The sequence below is a fragment of the Notothenia rossii genome (assembly GCF_949606895.1).
Source record: "Notothenia rossii genome assembly, chromosome: 5".
In the NCBI taxonomy this organism is placed as follows: Eukaryota; Metazoa; Chordata; class Actinopteri; order Perciformes; family Nototheniidae; genus Notothenia; species Notothenia rossii.
Window position 1 is genome coordinate 70,192,560 of NC_136903.1, and position 19,896 is coordinate 70,212,455.

General features: G+C 40.5%; 2 protein-coding genes and 1 long non-coding RNA gene across 7 annotated transcripts; 2 read left to right on the forward strand and 1 right to left on the reverse strand.

Annotated features, from left to right (window-relative positions):
- Positions 1–226: 226 nt before the first annotated feature.
- sp7 (Sp7 transcription factor) lies at positions 227–4,876 on the forward strand. Of its 2 annotated transcripts, none has more exons than XM_079683001.1 (2): positions 227–559; positions 2,197–4,876. In XM_079683001.1, the coding sequence occupies exons 1-2, from the start codon at positions 524–526 to the stop codon at positions 3,541–3,543; spliced, it is 1,383 nt and encodes a 460-aa protein (XP_079539127.1). In that variant the 5' UTR covers positions 227–523; the 3' UTR covers positions 3,544–4,876. The 2 variants fall into 2 exon arrangements, with proteins under 2 accessions (XP_079539127.1, XP_079539128.1); XM_079683002.1 differs by having other exon boundaries at positions 2,201–4,876.
- Positions 988–13,044, reverse strand: LOC307040307. Its single transcript, XR_013808480.1, has 3 exons — positions 12,962–13,044; positions 12,542–12,629; positions 988–1,121 (listed from the first exon to the last, which is right to left on the reverse strand). It is a non-coding gene; the product is annotated as an uncharacterized lncRNA (long non-coding RNA).
- tarbp2 (TAR (HIV) RNA binding protein 2) lies at positions 12,290–19,845 on the forward strand. Of its 4 annotated transcripts, none has more exons than XM_079683007.1 (7): positions 12,290–12,313; positions 14,416–14,730; positions 15,257–15,326; positions 15,442–15,559; positions 15,727–15,854; positions 16,103–16,298; positions 18,017–19,845. In XM_079683007.1, exons 2-7 carry the CDS (start codon positions 14,426–14,428, stop codon positions 18,172–18,174), a joined length of 975 nt encoding a protein of 324 aa, XP_079539133.1. In that variant the 5' UTR covers positions 12,290–12,313; positions 14,416–14,425; the 3' UTR covers positions 18,175–19,845. The 4 variants fall into 4 exon arrangements, with proteins under 4 accessions (XP_079539133.1, XP_079539132.1, XP_079539134.1 ...); XM_079683006.1 differs by lacking the exon at positions 12,290–12,313 and adding an exon at positions 12,359–12,518; XM_079683008.1 differs by lacking the exon at positions 12,290–12,313 and adding an exon at positions 12,562–12,660.
- Positions 19,846–19,896: the final 51 nt, after the last annotated feature.

Genomic DNA, 19,896 nt, shown 5'->3' on the forward strand with positions numbered 1-19,896 from the left:
GTTATTCTTCCACTCTCAGGAGGAGAACTGGAAAGAGCTCACGTTGGTTTTTTCACTTCTTTTTACAGTGCAAATGAATACAATTTACAGCATGTCTAAATCTGTTATCCAGCCTGATAATGTTCTGTGAGATGATGTTAAACTGTAGTCTTTCCCCTCAGACTTCACTGGACTAATCCCAGTGGAAAAAATAATGCCAGTGAAACAGAAATAATGTCCTCATGGTGATTGATGAGTAACCCATTCATGCATTTATCTTGGAAAATGATTCGACACTCTCTGTTTGGGGAGGTGGGATGTCCTCTTTCTATCCACCAATCTCCTTCCATTTTCTTCCATTTCTGGGTTTTTATTGCCTCTTAGCGAGTCTTCAAAGAGCCCATGGCCTATAATTAGGGGGCGGGCTCCCCGTGCCTCAAAACACTTCCCCGCGTGAGTGCTCAACTTCTTTCAAACTGTCCCGGGACTCTGAGCTGCGCTTCTCTCTCTCCCTTCAGCTTCCTTAGGATTTTGTTTCTCAGGGATGGCCGCATCTATTCTGGAGGTAGGGAATGTGATTGTAAGTACATTTTTCTTCCTCTCTTTTTATTTTCTTCAAAACCAACTTTTATGATTTAATTGTTGTTGAAATTCCAGCCAGAGTTTAAATATAAAAGTCTAGTGTTTGAAAGATAGATGAACTTAGACCGTAGTACAGATTAGTTGACAGAATTTAAAGTCTGAATACAAATATATGACTGAATATTAATCTTTGACATGAAATGGAAATCACTATTATGTATTACTGAAAAAACAATCTTATGTATTGACGATAAGTTATTTAAAGCAACTTAAGGGTGAGCTGAGAGTTTGGCTTACTATCATGAACATTTACAACTCACATTTTAATCATCTTTGCATTTACATTTCCTCTGGGCATCAGGCATTAGTCCTTTATCCAGAGCAAATATAAATATATAAAGATAATTGAATAACAGGTTATCTCACCTGGCAAAGTATCTGCACAGTAGTCAGCTGATGGAGCAAGGTATTTCGAGCTGAGCAGGAATTGTAGGGGCCGTAAAAGTCTTTAAAGTCTTTGATGAAACATAATCAACCTGAGAACTGGGTTCACCTTGAGGCTGGTTGGAAGAGAAGGAGATAACCACTAATCAGACCTGAATGAAGAGGCAGTCTGAATCAAAAGACATCTTTAAGACTATAATATTCTATTCACACTTATTCAAAGTTATTGGCCGGGATTAAAAAGAGTTTAATGCAACTAGATTTATGACAACTTCACAACGCGTTTAATCCCTAAAGGATTATCGCAATGGTTTTATATTTATACCACAGCAGGTAGCACGCAATGAGTATAAAATAACATCAGTAAACTCCACATGACATTATGTAAAGATAAGAACATAATAGGGATTTTTCAAATGTTCGGATATCCACGTGTACAGTGTGTCAGCTTTATAAACACAGGCCTCTGTTATCTTGTGCTATTGTGTTTATTATGTTCCACATGAAAAGGGAAATACTATATAATAGAGAGACGGCTATTATGTATTACACTTTGTATTGTAAAGTGAAATTCCTTTAGTAGTGAGTTTTAGTCTAGGTATACCAAATAATTAGTTCACTTAAAAAAATGATCTTATGGACCAATGAAGATTCTGAATCCTTACATGAAAACGCATACAGACAATCAACATTATGATAAATTAAGAGAATTGTAAGAAATGTTAAAGAACAACGGTAAAACGGTTGTAACACTATTATGAGCTTGTTTTCGATGCCATTGGGACTACAGGAGAATAAAAACACGTTTGACAAGATACACACAGTTACAGAGAATAATAATCAAGCACGTACACAAAGTAAACAATGTAAGTTTATGTATGATGGAGACCAATAGAAAAGGTGAAACAAATGTGTAAAGCAAACATGAATGCCAAATTTAGAAAAGCTTGTGGTTTAAGCGAAACAAAAGAGTAAGGGAATTCCTCCCTTGCTGAGCAGAGCAGAACCTATACAAGCATAAACATTCACTGCTTGAAATTTCCGATACCACTTTGGAAACTGGGGGAGAGGAAAAGCCAGCGGTGGCAGTCTGACATAAGTTTTTTATTAGAGTTGACACTGACAGAAGCAGCAAGCAGCCATTTCCTGCCGACAGACAGTCTCATGTTCTCCCTTGTCTCCTCCTCCCAGGAAGACGCACGCTATGGCTCCAGTCCTCTGGCTATGTTAACTGCTACCTGTAACAAGTTCGGCAGCACAAGCCCCATCAGGGATTCAGCTACACCCGGTAAGCTCGGCAGCGCTACTCCAGTAAAGAAGCATTACATCATGACCTCTGACCTTCAGTCATCTAAGAACGGGCGCACCGCAGACGGCAGCGGCCTGGCGGACTCCTACACTGGCTCCTTCACCACAGCAGGAGGAGGAGGAAGCGGGTTGCTTACCCCCAATGGAAGCCCCCCTCAATCTGCCGGAGGCTACACTTCAGAGTATAACCCTTTCTCCCACTCCTTCCAAACCTCCATCTCCCAGGATCCGTCTCTTTTAGTGTCCAAGGCCCACGCTACGGTCGACTGCCTCACCAGTGTCTATACCTCGCTGGATATGACACACCCCTATGGCTCTTGGTACAAAGCAGGTGTCCACCCTGGCATTACTGCTGCTCCAGCTAATGCCACATCCTCCTGGTGGGATGTCCACCCCAACTCCAACTGGCTGTCATCATCTCAGAACCAGGCAGATGGCGGTCTCCAGGCCTCCCTGCAGCCTGTGGCCCCTCAGGCCTCCCTCAGCCCGCAGTTGTCCAGTTACAGCACCGACTTTACACAACTCAACCCAGCTCAGTACTCCTCTGTGGGGCTGAGCTCCTCCTCACACCTCCTCCAGCCCTCTCAGCACATGCTGCCCCAGGACATGTACAAGCCCAAGCCTGTGCAGAGCTCAGGGATGATTGAGAATCCCATGGGTCTAAAACCTGCGAGGGGATCGGGGGGCTATAGTGGAGGGGGAGCCCCCACCAGGTCCTCATGTGACTGCCCCAATTGCCAGGAGCTGGAGCGGCTCGGGGCCTCGGCTGCATCCCTGAGGAAGAAGCCTGTCCACAGCTGCCACATCCCAGGCTGTGGAAAGGTCTACGGCAAGGCGTCCCACCTCAAAGCCCATCTGCGCTGGCACACTGGTGAGCGGCCCTTTGTTTGCAACTGGCTGTTCTGCGGGAAGCGCTTCACCCGCTCGGACGAACTGGAGAGGCACGTGCGCACCCACACACGAGAGAAGAAGTTCACATGTCTACTGTGCAACAAGCGTTTCACACGCAGCGACCACCTCTCCAAGCACCAGAAGACCCATGCAGATTCTGCAATGCAGGGAAAAGCTGTAACTGGGGAAGGAGAGACAGACCCTCGGAGCGAGGAGACCACAGAGCTCAACACCAGCGCCGTACCGGCCAATACTGTCGTTGACCAGATCAGCAACGGAGAGGAGAAGACTGGCACACCTAATGGAGTGGAGAACAGCAGTGGACTGTTGGAGATCTGACTTCAAGTGGTGTACTTGTCTTTAATGGTGGAAAATAAATCACCTTTTAAATTAAAAGAAAAGACAGTATTTTGTTTCAAGACATTCAAAGGATGTGTTTGAAAAGACTTGATATGATAAATGACTGAGCATGTTACAGGTAGCAATCACTTCATTTTCTCTGTACCACACACGCACACATAAGAATATGAGCAAGCCTGCAAACAAACACCAATGCAGGCAGACACAGATACACACAAATATAAGAAACCAAGCCATGACGTATATTGAAACCAGTATAACTGTGCACATACACAAAATTAACTATGAGCAAATGTGCCGGCATATATAATGCATATACAGTATATATGCACACACACACACATACACACACAAGTAAACACACTCATGCACACATTTTCTGTCTTTCAAATGAGACAAACCACTAGGGAAATTTAATCTGCGAGAGCAGAAGGAAAAGAGCTCTGAAGCCGCAAAAGGAAAGTCGTTTTAAAAGGAGACTTATGGTTAGGATGATGGAGCTGATGGAGTATTGCATGCCTAGAGAAAAATCTGATTTACAGTTGTACTTTGATACTTATTCATTATTCTTGAAACAATCAATGAACAGGCTTTCTTCTTGTTCTACTTGTTGCCAAAGATGTTCTGATGTAAAAGGTTTTCATTTCTCTTTTGTTTGCTTCATAATATGTCTAATTTAATTTCATATTTACATAAACAATCTAATTTATGTCTTAAATTATACACACGAAAGATTATCTTATCCTGCACCCTGCGGGAAATATAATGCCTGAAATAACGCAAGATGGTTAAAGCTGGCCAAAAAGAGAAGAAAATGCATTAAATTAAGACTTTTTTTCTTATTTATTAGCGATAACATTGAGTTTGGGGTTCTGTTTTTAAAGATTTATTTATAGATCTTGAAGTTAGATGTGCGTGTAAACTATTTCTGTATAATCTTTTAATTTTGAAATATTCCACACCTGGCAAAGTAATTAAGAAAAAGGGTTTCTACTTTTTAACATAAACTATATATTTACAAAAATATATAGATATTGTTAGGTGTGTTATTTTTCTACTTTTTTCTATATTTTGTGTAACTTTCCACAATGAATCCCTAAAGTATACAAAACATAAACATTAATGCTAATTTTGTCGTTTATGATTCTGCTCATTGTAAAATTGAACTACCACTGTTTTCTGATTTGTTGTGAAATGAGTGTAAGACCGGTAATAATGATAAAGCTTTAACCCTCGTAAAGGTTAACATGTTGTAAAAGTTTTGGTGTGGAACCATGACGATTGTGGTGCTTTAAAAAGTAAAGACATTTCCAAAAAACATTTTCTCCTCTGTTTTTATTCATATGTTAAGGTGTTTTAAAGAGTAAAACCTTTAGCTCCTCAAGCATGAAGCTCACTCCTCCACACCTCATCCCCTCCTCTCCTCAATCACTGTCATTCTTTTCATATCTTACTATATTTCCACCTCACCATGGCCAACCAAATACTTTCATTATCTTTTCCAGCACAAACAAAGCCGTCCACTGAAGTGAAGTCTTAACTCCACACAATGACCCCCTTTCAGAGAGCCACTGTAGTTACACTCAAGACAATTACTCCACTCTCCAGCCCGAGAGGGGTAATTACTGAGAGCGATGCTCCAGCAGAATCAGGAGAGAGGAGTAGAGGGGATTAGGACAGGGGAGCTGTGGTTGTATTGTTTATTGAGGGAGGCGGTCAAACAAAGGACCCCAATTAAAGCAGGATGCAGGACGAAAGACGTGATGTAGAGATACGAAAGCAGAGGAGAAGCTGAGCTTACCCCCAAGTGAATTGTAGTCCTTAAAAACATCATGCTGCACTGTAGGTGACATTAAAGTCCCAATAAGTGGACTCCAGTCAGGTCATTCAGGTTATATAGCAGACTAATAAAGATACTTGAGGTGGGTGGATTTGCCACTCTGCATTAAAAGGGCGATAGCCTCAGGAAAGACTAAATGAAGATGTGCTGTGTGATATAATATCACCAGACAAACAATTATTCAAAGAGTTCATCTTTAAAATATGTTTATAACTAAAGTGGAAAACAGATGATTGTTGAAGAGAGGATAAAACAATCTCATAAATATGATAAAATCCTTCTCCCCAACATTCTTCAGAACATGACTTCATCTGTTGTTAAAAGGTCACTTTTTTTAAGACGTAAAAGTGAAGAGTTTCATCACAGCAGTGAAGACCTGTACAGCTGGAACCCCCCTGAAGATACTGACTCTCCTGCTGTAACATGTACACTTCCCAGGCTGCATGGTTCCAATTTAGGGCATCTAATGAGCTGTAGTTGTGGTCAATTTATATAAAACGTCCCGGGGCCGACTCTGTCATCGGGGACCAACATGTTTATGGTGGTCTGAAGTGGGCGCACGGTCAAGTCCACAACATAAAAGTCAAACAGGGGGATTGGGGTATGGTAGGGTGTGGCAGGCCAGCGAGTAAGGGTGGGGGGGGTTTAGAACACGGTCAGTGGCTTTGAAAACCTCTCCTGGTAGTTTCTGCCTTTAAAAGTACATTCCCTCAGCAGTGGTGGTGGCCTACTGTAGCCCTAACTTTATTTTTACTTCTTTATTTAGAAAGCCAGGAAACATTAAGTGTCGCTTCAAATAAGGTCATAAAAAGAAAAATATACATGCAGTGACACAGGGGCAAAAGGAGAAGCTGGACAATCTGTTCCATATGGCTTGCCCACTCGTGCCCCTGTACTCCATTTACAAAAAAAACACACAGACTTGTTAGGACTAAAAATGTTATTCTGGAGGATCCCAGACACACAAGTTAAAACCATCACACAGCCCATTTCCGACCTAACTAACACGAAGGAGCAATTTTAAAACATTCACTCAGGCATCGTTAAGTTTAACCATAAGACTTGATGATACATGAACTATTTTGCTTAATGAATTACTCCAGGGAGTTTCAACCTTCAGAGACTCCAGCTGTTTTAAGTGAGATAACAACTCATCATGATGCGCGGAGGCATATGCTAATGATTCTTCTTTTCCTGTTATTATCTGGTCCTAACTGAATAGTCAAGTAAAACAATGGGACTGTGATCTGACATAGCCACAGGCAGGGGGGGAGCAGGGCGGGGGGTTCATGGGGGAGGCACGGGGCAGGACAAAAGCACAGGTGTTTGCAGGTGTGACTGGGTCTCTGTGGTAAGGCGGGGGAGAGAGAGGGAAAAGAATGTCAGCGCGCCCAGAGGCTCAGCATTTAGGCCATAAGTAAAAACAAGATAAGGGTTTTTCGCAAAGGGGAAAGGTAAATTGACCTGAGTGGACCATAACATGACCTGAAGACAAAGAGAGGTCAGGACAAATAAAAACGGTTCAAGAGGAAAACACAACAGATAAGAGAGAGGGGCAAGAGGTAAAAAGGTCAGGCTACCATGCAGATGTCTACATTGCTTATCACTTTTTGCCATCATTTACATTTGTCAGGAAAAGAAACAACATCATTTCAAGTAAGTACAATAGATGTGACTGACTCAGTGATTTGAAATTGAGTCCAGCTGATGCAATAACATCAATCCTTGCAGTAGTGCTTCCGATCTCTCCTCACCAAGTCATTATTACAGTGGTGACGGAGGTTAGACCAACCTCTCCCACTTTTGACAGATCAAACAGAAGTCTGTGTGACCTGCCTCATCAAATTAAAGTGCTTTTCATATTTCAAACTAAAATCAAACAATGTCACAACTCTTTATAGCCCTGAACTGCCTTTAAAGTTTAAAGGGAGTCCTCCCTTGCTGCCCGATGCTCCAAATGCGGCGCTAAATGAGGCCATTTTGTTTATAGGAACTGTGGGAGGGTTGTGGGTGACTCTATGCCCCTTTAAAAAGATAATATGCTTCCCATTTAATGGCCTCCGGATGACAAATTGCTTCCAGGGGGAAATGAAGTTAAGAAAATTGCATGTGTGACACGTAAAGACATATCCACTCTACTTAAGATGTTTGACATCCATAATTCAATTAAACACAGCAGTAGGTGAAGTTAGTTGTTTTTTTTAATAACCACATTGGCCCATAAGGTATGAATAAAGTAAATGCTTTGGTCCTTCATCATTGATCAAAAGTGTTTCTTAACATGTCATCATAATGTGCATTCACATTATGACAACAAATGATTAATTTGATTTTAATTGTAAGGTCACTTGAGGGGATCTATAGTGAGAGCACATGACGTAAAGCTGGTGATTCACTTCATGTTGACCACAATGGAACATCTTTTTTTTGTTGACAAGAGGAATAACTCTTTATCTCATGGGGATGGTTGGAAAATTGCAACATAATATCCTTACAAATACCCAGAGCACCCATGCAAGGGTTCCTTTGTTTTAAAAATGCTTACTATCTTGATAATATGATAGCGTTTTGACTGACGTACAGCCCAAACCATTTTTGTTTGCGTATTGCAAGCCACTAAATGCTTCCTTGGGACATTTTAAGTGAAGGGATTTAAGAAAGACAGAGCAGAAAAGGAGTGGTGGATTAAAAAAACACAAAAAAAAACCTCAGGAAAAAAGGTAGAGAAAACACAATCAGATAGACCTGCCACTATAAGTACGGCGGTAAGTGAAAAGAGAAGGCAGCCAAATAGCAGATTAATCTGGATTTGGATCAACTGAATGAGGAAACTATAGAAGGAAAAAGAGTCAGGGAGGAAGGAGGGAGGAGAGAGAGGGGGAGAGAGTCAAAATGCAGAAAGAGGACGGAGTGATTTGGGTTGGAAGCGGGAGCAGGGAACCAGGGTTGGCAGGGTTTTGGTGGAGGAGTGTGGTGGTTCAGAAGTCCTCCAGCGCGAGGCGCCAGTGTGTCCGGCGGAGGCCCCGACCATGAGCTGCCTCACCCCCCCAGAGCCACGGCCACAAACCCCCTCTCTCCCTTCACCACCAGCACCGCCACCCATCCAACCAAAAACCCACTGGCAGGCAGAGCTTCACTGAAGCTGCTGCTGCATGTTTATTTAATATTTTGAAGAAATTGAAATATCTTTGTGGGTTAACACACATAGATACACAATTACATATCACTCACCCTCCTGACACACACACACACACACACACACACACACACACACACACACACACACACACACACACACACACACACACACACACACACACACACACACACACACACACACACACACACACACACACACACACACACACACACACACACACACACACACACACACACACACACACACACACACACACACACACACACACACACACACACACACACACACACACACACACACACACGCTGAGGCCTACAAACACACACACATACATTCACACACATTCACACACCACAATATATAAATAAATAAAGCAGAGTAATAATGTTCTCTTGATCTGTGGCCAAGAATAGAGTTGGAGAAAATATTTTTCAAATGGTGTTTTCAGAAGTGTAGAGGGAGGAGCGTGAATGTCTGACACTGCATGATGCCTGAGCGGGCAGCATGTCTTGGACTGACTCCCACAGAGGAGAGAGAGAATTACCAAAGTATCTGACAAACAAGAAATAGTTCCCATGTGATGTGACAGGAACAGTGTGACAGAGAAAAATAAATAAAGCCTAACATTTAAACTTGCTGGTGGAAATGAATATCGGCTCCATTATACATGGATGGTGTTGAGTCTATATTAAACAAAGCATTTCACATATAAAGCAATTTAGCAACTCTGAGTGTGTGGTCTACGAATGAGAACATGTATATGAGGTGTTTGTGAAGTGCTAAATGAATAAATGTGCATGCCAGTCTCTCTCTCTATTTGTGTATGGGTGCACACCTCCATAATGAGTTTCTGATCATTACAAAGCAATTTCTTCAGACAGAAATTCTTTAAACAGCCTCGGTTTTTGGGCTTTATGCTATCCCCCTCCTGTCTCCTCTCTCCTCAACAGCCACCAACCACTGCTGCTGCCAAAAATAACACAGGAGCGCCACTCGAACCCGCGCCTCACCACAGCACAGCTTGGCCGCAAGAGAGGGATCAAAACACACACAAAAAAGGAAACACATCATATTGTGGAAGGAGAGAAAAAGAGCATTCATACAGCTCCATGCTTGAAGATATTTACTGATGATTTTGGCAACTAAAGAACCACACATACTAATGTGCCAGGCCAAGACAAGGAAAAGAAAAGTGTGTTTGTGGATGTGTGTGTCAATGTGTGAATACATTTTGGATGTACATTAGCTGCTAAGATGGTATTCATTTCTGATCTCATTCAACCACAAGCTCAATAAAAACACTTAGATATCAGATTATACATCAATATATTTGGCCGTTTAATTGACAAATCAAAGGCCCAGCAAACAAGGAGGGGTTACACTGGTCACACATGAATCATGGGGCTTTGATTGAAGGTCAGGGAGTTCAAATCGGAGCTGACTTCACTCATTGTCATGGCCAGTTCACTTTGTGCTACACTTGGCAAAATGGGCTTATCCACACTGAAACGATGATGCCAGTGAATGAAGCCATCAGAACCCCAAGCTCTATTTCAATGGTGGCCAGCAGGGGTTTACGAGCAAACCATCATGGGATTAATTTTCTAGCCACATAAATAAAGAAAAAGATGGAAAGGTGGAAAATGCTGAAATATTTTATGGAAGTTTGCTATAGTTGGGGCAGGAGGTTCTGAACCTCAGTTCCAAAGGGGTCTGCACGATAGCTCTGGGAATATTCACCAAAGCAAAGGGATCCAAAATAAGCAAGGAAACCACCAAAATGTAAGTTGACAGTCCTTAAACGTTTTCTATTTATATTTAAATAAATGCAACATTCCAACTCTTCCACACAAAACACAGACACTAAAGTGGAACGTTTGGTTGTGCCGTGCAGGCTATATGGGGCATTCTACCGAATAAGTACAAAGTGCGGTCCCACAACAAGAAAAAGTATTCAGACATATATTTACTAAGAATATGTTATGGTCTATTCAAACACAAGGCATTACATTAGATAGTGATAAGCTTAATATATAGAAAAACATCATTTATAGGGTACTTTCTATTGGGAAGTAGCTGTCCCCAACCCTGACATCTAAATTTCAATTTCTGTAAATAACACTTAAAACATTTTTTTAAATGTTGTTCAATGGTGTATTTAGAAGACCTTTATGATTACATTCAAACAGAAGTTGAAATATTTTTTGATTTATTGTGGGTATCATTTTTTAATAAAAAAACTATACTCAAAAAATCATGTCCCCAGTTTCTAGTCACTACCGAATTTTTTGACAAGGCAGTGACACTGCATCCCTGACCCTCATAGCTGAATGGCCAGTAGCTATATCCCATACTTTTGATATAAATCTGTTCCAAAATCTGAAAATCGGCTTGTAACCTCAAGAATTGTCACTACCGAACACATATGATCTTCAATTAAGTAAACTTTTCCGGGGTTTTATGCAAAGTGTTAGGTTTGTATGTGTGTAAACCTCTTCAAACATGTGTATGCTAGCCATGTACATGCTAGCATTCTTTAGTTATGCTCAATTTTAGCTAGAATCGTCACTACCGAAACAGTCACTACCGAAACATATGGTTACGTTTCGGTAATTGACATGATCGTTTCGGTAATGACAAAATGGAATGGTAAGCAGGTAAATCCCACAATTTTGAAATAAATGTGTTTTAAAGTCTGAAAATCAGTGTGTTACTTTAAAGGTCTCTTATTATACTATTGTTAGGCATATATTATAGCTCTCAGATATATAAAAAACATGTCTATGAAGTGTTTTGCTCAAAATACCAAACAGATCATGCATTCTAGCCTCATTCCCCTCTATTTCAGCCTGTTACTAAAGTGCTGATTCTGGGTCAGTAGCTTCAAACATTCACACTTGAACATAAGGCATGTTATGAGTTAAGATTAAGCAATAAGGTTGAGGGAATATGATACAACCTTGAGAACAAAATAATGTGGTCACTACCGAAACAGATGTTTTGTAAAAGATTAAGTATATTGAGTTATCAACTAAAATATTATGATACTGATTGGTTTAATATATGTTCAATTTCAACAATCAACAACTCTGGAATCAATATGATCAGTATTATGCATTTTACAAAGAAAGTTTGCATTATGATTTTTATGAATTGTATAAATTGAACTTTGATTAAAAATTCACTTTTATTCATTGAATTGTGAAAACCCTCAATAATATTTGTTAAAATACTATTTAGAGAAGGGAAGGTAAAACAAAATCTTAACAGGTTAATATAATACTTTTTTACTACAGTGTATGTACTATGTTTCGGTAGTGACCATTTTTGGTAGAGGAAGAACATTACAGCAATACAGTCTGAAAATACGATATAAAAATGTACGGTTCTTTTACTATATATGTGTAATTTAGATATGGTACAAAATATAGGCCCATGGACAAGATTTTGGGGAAAATACATAAACAATTTCAAAACATTTCCAACCTGACTTTGGTCCAATTCGGTAGAATGGCCCATATAGGCCTGTTTTCAACCAATTCTGTCTGTCTGTTTATTCCTGTGTGTATGTTTTTTTTGTACACTATGTTGCTTCAATATGATATGTAGTTAAATGTTGATTAGAGCTGGAGCTGCAGTCTCCGGGGCTGCAGGAACATGCTACTGGGTGCCAGGGCCACAAAGTACTGACGAAGACCCGAGAAGCTTGTCGGATGTGCAGACCAGTGACTGACTGGCGCCCTCTTATGGTGACTATCAGTTATAACAAGTTACTGCACTGAGAGCCAGCAGCATGCAGAAAGTTGTGGACCCAAACACATTTTCATCGCTGTAGCCTTAATTTACCGTTCAGCTCAACTGGCCATCCAAGCAGAAACCATTATTAAATTATAGGATGATGAATTGCGGACACGGTGAACAAAACGATGCAGAAAACAACTAACATGTATACAGGTACAGTTGGTACTGGCACTTACTTGAATACTTCTGGTACTTTATCTTCCAACGCAGTTGTCTTGAGAGCAGCAGTTTGAAGATGCTAATCTGGTGGCTAGCTAACGTTAGCTGCAAAAAAAACATCCGTTACACTCACAAAGTACGTTAATTTTATTTTCTCATTTGTAGCTCTTGCACTGACGTTAATAAAACCGTGAAGGGAAGCATTTGTCCCTTGGTAATGACTTTACACCAGTAAAGCTAAACAAATTTAACTGAATTTAGCAAGGTGCGTGCAAGCTAGGACCATGGATTTATCAGAGAACATCCATGATTATAACTTGGTTGTACTTTTTGCACAATTTGGAATAGACGAATTCTACTTTGGATATAATGTTTATACTTTGTCCTGCAACTGCAAACTACATTTTCCCGTATGTGAAGTGGAAGTGACTATTCACCTGCTTCTGTTGTGATGAAACGAGGTTATATTTAACTTTAGCCTCGCAAACTGAAAAACTACAACCATGTCGGTGTTTTCCGGTGTGCAAAACGAACCAACCCAAAGCGCCCACGGACCAATGAGAAATCGAGTTTTGTGGGACTCCCTCATACGTCATAACTGTGCTCCGCTGCTATCTGTCGGAGGAGTGGAGGGATCTGCTCTTCACATGTCTCTGCCTCATCATCTGTTGGGGAACATACCGTCTAATGAAACCGAGTGTCTGTTTTGGTGGGGGGGATTAACCATCCGGTACCGGTCTGCGTGAAATAGGGAATGAACGAAGAGACAGCACCGGACAGCTGGAAGACAAACTCCGGGTGCTCCAGGTGTGCAGCTAAGCTAGCATAGTACTGTGGCTAGCGGGGGGCAGTCTGATAAATAGACACTTTTATTCACATATTTTCTGAGTGTCTGCCACAACAACGCTACTGTTTTAAATTCTGAAAACACATCGACATTTCGTTAAAATGAATTATACTCCGCTAGCTACAAAATAAGGTGCCAAATGTGTGATTGAAATAGATCCTGTTGCCCCCCTGAGTTTACTGTCATTGGTGCATCTCCTATCAAAACATACATGACCCTTTTTGGTCATTAATTAAATCTCTACTCATTTATGTAATACATATTTGCTTGTTGTATCTAGAGACCATGCTATTAGTCCCAAGTTACAGCAACTTCCTTAGCACTTATTTAGCCTGCCCTCCTTCATAAACGTAAAACATCACCTGTGAATATAACACAACACAATTCTGACAAGCCACATCCTGCATCTAGCAAAATGAGCATACATTTGAATCAAGCTCACCCAAACTGAACGAAGGTAGTATTAAAGTACTGTTGTGTTAGACTGCATGAGTTTTAGCTACAGTAGGTGTATCTAATAAACTGGTTATTGAGTGTACTTACAACCATGTTGGAGCTGACCGGACAAACTTCAAATATTTGTGTAACCTCACCTAAAACCAGTCATTATATGTAGTTATGATGTTGTTGTTTTTTATTTTATTGACTTTAGATTTACAGTTGTGATGCTGAGATATCCATTGCCACAATTTGAGGTAATGGTTACATTCAGTAAGTTGAATCAATTTGTGTAAGCTGGACATTGTTTCTGGCATTACTGCAACGTCAATACATTTTGAAAATGAATTGTTTTATATTAGCTTGGATACCTGAAAGCCTTTTGTAATTTGGGTGAGTTAATCTTCAGTTAGACTAGCCTAAGTGCAAAAATGACAGCATTCAACAAAATGAATGTGAAATCATCAGGACATTTCTGAATTATACAATGCATGCTAATAAGCGTTTCTTGAAAGGTATGATCGACACAATTTTCTAACGCCCTTTCCAAATGTAATCAACATTTGCTTAACAGTCCATCTAATGCTGGCTTTTTCTTTTGTTAAGTATTGAGCAAATGCTGGCTGTGAGTCCCGGAAAGACGCCCATCAGTCTGCTGCAGGAGTATGGAACGCAGATAGGCAAGACCCCAGTGTATGACCTGCTGAAGGCTGAGGGACAGGCCCACCAGCCCAACTTCACGTTCCGCGTCTCCGTCGGAGAGATCAGCTGCACCGGCCAAGGGCCCAGCAAGAAGGCAGCCAAGCACAAAGCAGCCGAGGCTGCTCTGAAGATGCTCAAGGCAGCTCTCGGAAATCCCGTCGGACTGGGTGTTGGAGAAGAAGGGTTTATTGGAGTAAAGGTGTCCACGGATGTAGAGAGGTCAGTTTCTTTTCAAGTTTTTTATTTCTTTGCACTTACTTTTTAGTTAAGATTATACATTGATCCGGAGTAAAACCACCAGACAGTTTTATCCCACAGGCCATAAGACTGCTAAACACCTGAGCTCTGTTAAATGCCTCGATAAACATTCAGTTTGTCATCTACTTATTTATCTAAATAGTTATCACCGCAATAAACCGTATTTAATTTAATCTTAATGTACAATATTTAATTTCACATTCTGTTCTTGTATATAACATATTCAATCTACATGTATATAGACTTCTTGCACTATTTTTTTTTTATTTGTTATTTTGTATTTGATATATGTTACATCGTTGGAGGAGCTCGGGTCATACGATTTTCATTGCCATTTCTACACTGTAGCATATGTGCCTGTGACAATAAAACCTTTGAATCTTTGAATGTTAACATCAGCTGATGAAACATCTCAGTGTTCTAAGAATTGAGTGAATTTAGGATAGATGTCTGTGTGGTTTTGTGACTTCCCTTATGTTCTGTACAGCCCTCAGGCAGAGATGAAGACATCAAGCACTTCTCAGCAGTCTGAGTGTAACCCTGTTGGAGCTCTGCAGGTGAATACACACGGATAACTCCTGTAGTTTAAGGTTTTAAATTGTGAAAAACTTCCGATATAGTTGCATGCCTTTTTGTTTTCATGAGTAATGTATGAGTTTACATCTCTGCCAGGAATTGGTGGTGCAGAAAGGATGGCGTTTGCCAGAGTACACCGTCACCCAGGAGTCTGGTCCAGCACACCGCAAGGAGTTCACCATGACCTGCAGAGTCGAGAGATTTGTGGAAATCGGTAATATGCAAACGTGCAGCCTTTTACAGGGTGGTAGAGTAACTACTGACCTTCATTGACCTTTACTTGCAACACATGCATTACAAGAGCATTACCAGGCATTGGCACAGCCTACAGCTGCCTGTAATAGATTACTCAACATGAATCAATCTCCTGTTCCTTTATAGGAAGTGGAACCTCCAAGAAGCTCGCAAAGAGAAACGCGGCGGCTAAGATGTTATCGCGTATACACGATGTCCCGGTCGACCTGAGAACCACCAACGAAGCTGAGGTCGAAGAGGACACGTTCAACATGGTGAGAAATAAACTTTCTCTGTGCCCCATTTGTCAAAATTTGTGAAAACCTTTGCAGGAAAGAATCCACAACCTTGCATAACATGTTAATATTGTATTTGTGCTTACCAATGTCTTCAATTTACAGTTATTAATCTTTCATTGTGACGCAGAACACAGTAAGACATGCATCCCATCCCCCTTTTCCTTACTGCTCATACATCTTAATAGTGTTTATTAACTACTATGAACTTCCACCTGCACACACAGCACATGGGGAGCAAAGCTGATACGGGCAAAAGTAAAGGCTTCGGCTGCACGTGGGACTCTCTGCGTAACTCTGCTGGAGAGAAGATCCTCCAGCTCCGCAGCCACCCTCTGGGCATGCCCACTGACTCCAACTTCTGCTCTCTGCTCAACGACCTGTCTCTGGAGCAGTGCTTCGACATCAGCTACCTGGATCTAGGTGAGTTCCCAAGCAGTGGATCATTATACATTCTTCCAAGCACCACAGTGTGAGTAAAGTGGAAGACTACAATAAGTTTAACACTGAAAGGTTACAAAGAAATGTGGAGTCTATTCACTGGGTAGTTGTGTGTATGCCAGAGTTCCCATTAGCTGGTAATTACCAGACCATGACTATATGCTGAAGACCGGCAAATCTAAATCTCTCCGGTCAAAGTGTCCGCAAAGTGTCCGGTCAAATACCGCATCAGTTGCGCAACTTGCGCCACTTATGTGACAAACGAGAAGACTGTGACAGACAAGAATATTCCATTCCAATGTCTAACACTTAATGTGGAGAAAGAGATGTCCTGTATGGGTTGATTGTGCGTTGATCTGTTGGTAATGCCTCAGGGTTCCGGTGGGCATGTAAACAAATGCATAATGCTGCGCTATACTTTGCGGCCTCATCTGGTTGCATAGCGACGCTTATTGTTTAGGTGTCTTTTAATAAGCAGGTAGTCCTATCATCAGCTAGAACTAGCTAGATCTGATCGATATGGACATAAACGCGAGTGAAGTCTAATCTGACTGGAGAGAGAGATCAGCTGCTGCTGACGAGTCGACACGCAGCTCTGCATGATCACATGCAGCGGTGAGCGGACAAAACACACACTTCAGGTTAGAATATCACACGTAGCTATTTTAATTACCTCTCAAACTACCTAAACTAGTTATAGATATGTTTAGTTTCACTGTCGGGTCACTCATTACTGATCCGCGAGCTGCATGATACTGACGGGCTGTCAGGAGAGGGAGAGGGCACTCCGTTTATTATTCCCGTGTTATTATAAGTTACTGTTCACTTTTGAATAATGTAGTTAATCTACGATAATTAGTTTGTTTAATATCGAATCATATCAATTAGTTTTAAAGCTCAATAAATAACAAAGAAGACCTTTGACCGGCACTTTTCAAATTTTGTCCGGAAGATTTAAACTTTAACGGACATGTTGACCGGCGAAGAAATATTCTAACGGGAACTCTGGTGTATGCATTTAAAGTTGCATTTTAGTAAGGAGCATAAATATAGTGAATTTGTTGAGCTAACACTGCATATGATAACACCATCTGCACAAACTAAGACTTGCCAAATATTATGGGAACATAGTGATGCTGTGTGGTTACTATTACTGCCATCAGATATAGAGGAAGTAACCCTCAGCTGCATGTTGTCACAGTTTTTACCGGTGAGACATTTTCATCTGTGTACAGCGCTTCACAGAAGGACAAGAATTTTAAGCTGATGGGGGAAAAAATCAGTAGTTGTAGTTTAATACTTGATTTCAGAGTATGTGATGATCAAATACAAAAAGTATGAGACCCTATCTAGAGTAAAGCTAGTTTCTGGGTTTCGTTATTATTACGTTATACATTTGGTCAGTCACATATTTAGTAACGAAGGGTTGTAACTGAAATACCTAATCACACTTATAATGGAGAACTGAATATGTCTCAATGAAATGCAGCTTAAATATACTGTAGTGCAGACCTAGGGTCCTTATCAGATGTGGAGCATTACCATCACCTTTGACGAGAAATTCTGTCTTTTAACTTTAACTGACGTATCTAAAGCAGCATTGACGTTGTAAAAGTATCTGAATCAAAATCTTGCTTTAGAAAATGTATCTTTTAAAAATACTTTACTTAACCTCCTTTTTATTTGCGTTTTTGTTTCAGAAGAGCGCAGTCTGAGCGGCCTGTGCCAGTGTCTAGTGGAGCTTTCCACTCAGCCAATCACAGTGTGCCATGGCTTCGCTCAGAGCATAGATGCAGCCCGAGCCAATGCAGCCCACAATGCACTGCAGTACCTCAAAATTATGGCCGGGGGAAAGTGATGTCGTCTTCCTCCTCACAGACTCGAACTCACCACCACACGGCGGCACTTTTGTGATGAGTTCAAATAACGTGAATTACCTCAATTGTGGATTATATAAGAGACTTTTTTCCGTCCCCAAATTAACCCCAAGGACAAGTTTTGGTCACGTGGATTTCTCATCGTTGCCAATGAAGATATAGCTGCCCAGAAACTCATACCAAAAACTCATACCTCTCTCTTTGACATTTTGCATATCTGTCAGAAATTCTTTTTAAATGCTTTTTTGGTATTTTCTTTGGTTTGCCCAGCATCCATACTCGGCACTCTATTTCCCTAAAAAGCTCAAGTCTAAAAAGTATTTATCTAAAGTGACACCTGCTGCATACATACATACATTCATACATACAAGTTCCTTAATACCTGCAGATATATTCTGATTTTACAAACAATGCAAATGGAGTTGAAACTGGGTGATGGAATTACCAAATACTGGTGCTGCGTTAAAACCACAATCATTGGTTGGTGAATGGAAGGAAACATGGAAACATGGACAGAAAAGGACGGCCCTGTTTTCAGATGAACTTAATGAGATGATGTGGCCTTTTAATTGTTGTATATTCAATCCAGCTCTAAAACAGTTGGATGCTCCTCATGTTGGTCCAGATCAGAAAATTGAAAACGTATCATAGTATCTCTGTTTAACAACTGAATTTGGCAAATAAACCTTTCTAATCGTGTTCCTAAAATAGAAATGGTGAGAAAGATCAGTATGACTGAAACATATGGATGGAAGAATTGCCCCTTTTTAAACACTAACTTAAAAAAGTAAGGCTCATCTTTATTAGGTCCGGAGCAGGAATAGAGAAAGTAATGTGTCTTTTAATTATGAGGAAAACTTTTTAAAATATCTCTACAACATTGAAATGACGTCACAATCTACTCATTGTGTAAAGTGTAATTACCTCAGCTTTAAGACTTCTTTAAAACACAGTCTTTGCTTGTCTTCAGTGTAAGACAATGATGAATTAATACATCGGTTGAAGGGAGGGGAAAGTACAAAGTCCTCTGACAAAGCTTGTAATTTTCAATATCATAGACCAGTCAAACAAGCTATAATATTTTGTTCTGTTAAGTTTAAATGTGTCTTTGCTCATCATGCCTGGCACTGTTTCATTTATAATTTAAACCCACTGTGATTTAGCTTTTTTTGTCAATGGGAATATGAATCCTGTGATATTGGAAAGTTGATCATGGTGGAATTTGGAAATATTCTTCTCCAACTACATGCTGTGTCTTGTAAAGTGTTGTTCATTACCATGCACCTTGCTGTATTTGTTTTTGATATACTGCCTTGCACTCGGCTGGAATGAGTTTTGAGTATAGTGAGCCGTTTGCACTACTTGACAAGCACAGTTTCCTTACTCCTCCCACCGGTGCAGTTCATGTGAACCTCATTCTCTGAAAAAAGGCAGATCTGCATCTTGTTTTCTGATCATTCAAATAAGGAACTTGTGCTGTTTTTTAGTGAGTTTTAGTACTCCCACCATTGAAGTCTGTACTGACCTCATTACATTTGAGAAGAACTTCTTTGTTGTGGTAGAAACAGTTGCCCAGTTTTAGCTAAACGATGAATTATAATGTGAGATCCATGTGAAATCGACTTATTTCCAATAAAACATTTTGTACATTTTACTGCCAACTGTTGCTGTTACAACTTGAGCATGCTGCCGTTCCTAATTCA

What these genes read in the sequence shown, in the direction of transcription:
- sp7 (XM_079683001.1), top strand. Translation starts at nt 524, where the DNA reads ATGGCCGCATCTATTCTGGAGGTAGGGAATGTGATT. An exon ending in TGGAGGTAGGGAATGTGATT is followed by an intron (nt 560 to 2,196) that starts GTAAGTACATTT and finishes TCCTCCTCCCAG; the next exon opens with GAAGACGCACGCTATGGCTC.
- tarbp2 (XM_079683005.1), top strand. Translation starts at nt 13,279, where the DNA reads ATGAACGAAGAGACAGCACCGGACAGCTGGAAGACAAACTCCGGGTGC. An exon ending in GTGTCCACGGATGTAGAGAG is followed by an intron (nt 14,731 to 15,256) that starts GTCAGTTTCTTT and finishes TGTTCTGTACAG; the next exon opens with CCCTCAGGCAGAGATGAAGA. An exon ending in ACCCTGTTGGAGCTCTGCAG is followed by an intron (nt 15,327 to 15,441) that starts GTGAATACACAC and finishes CATCTCTGCCAG; the next exon opens with GAATTGGTGGTGCAGAAAGG.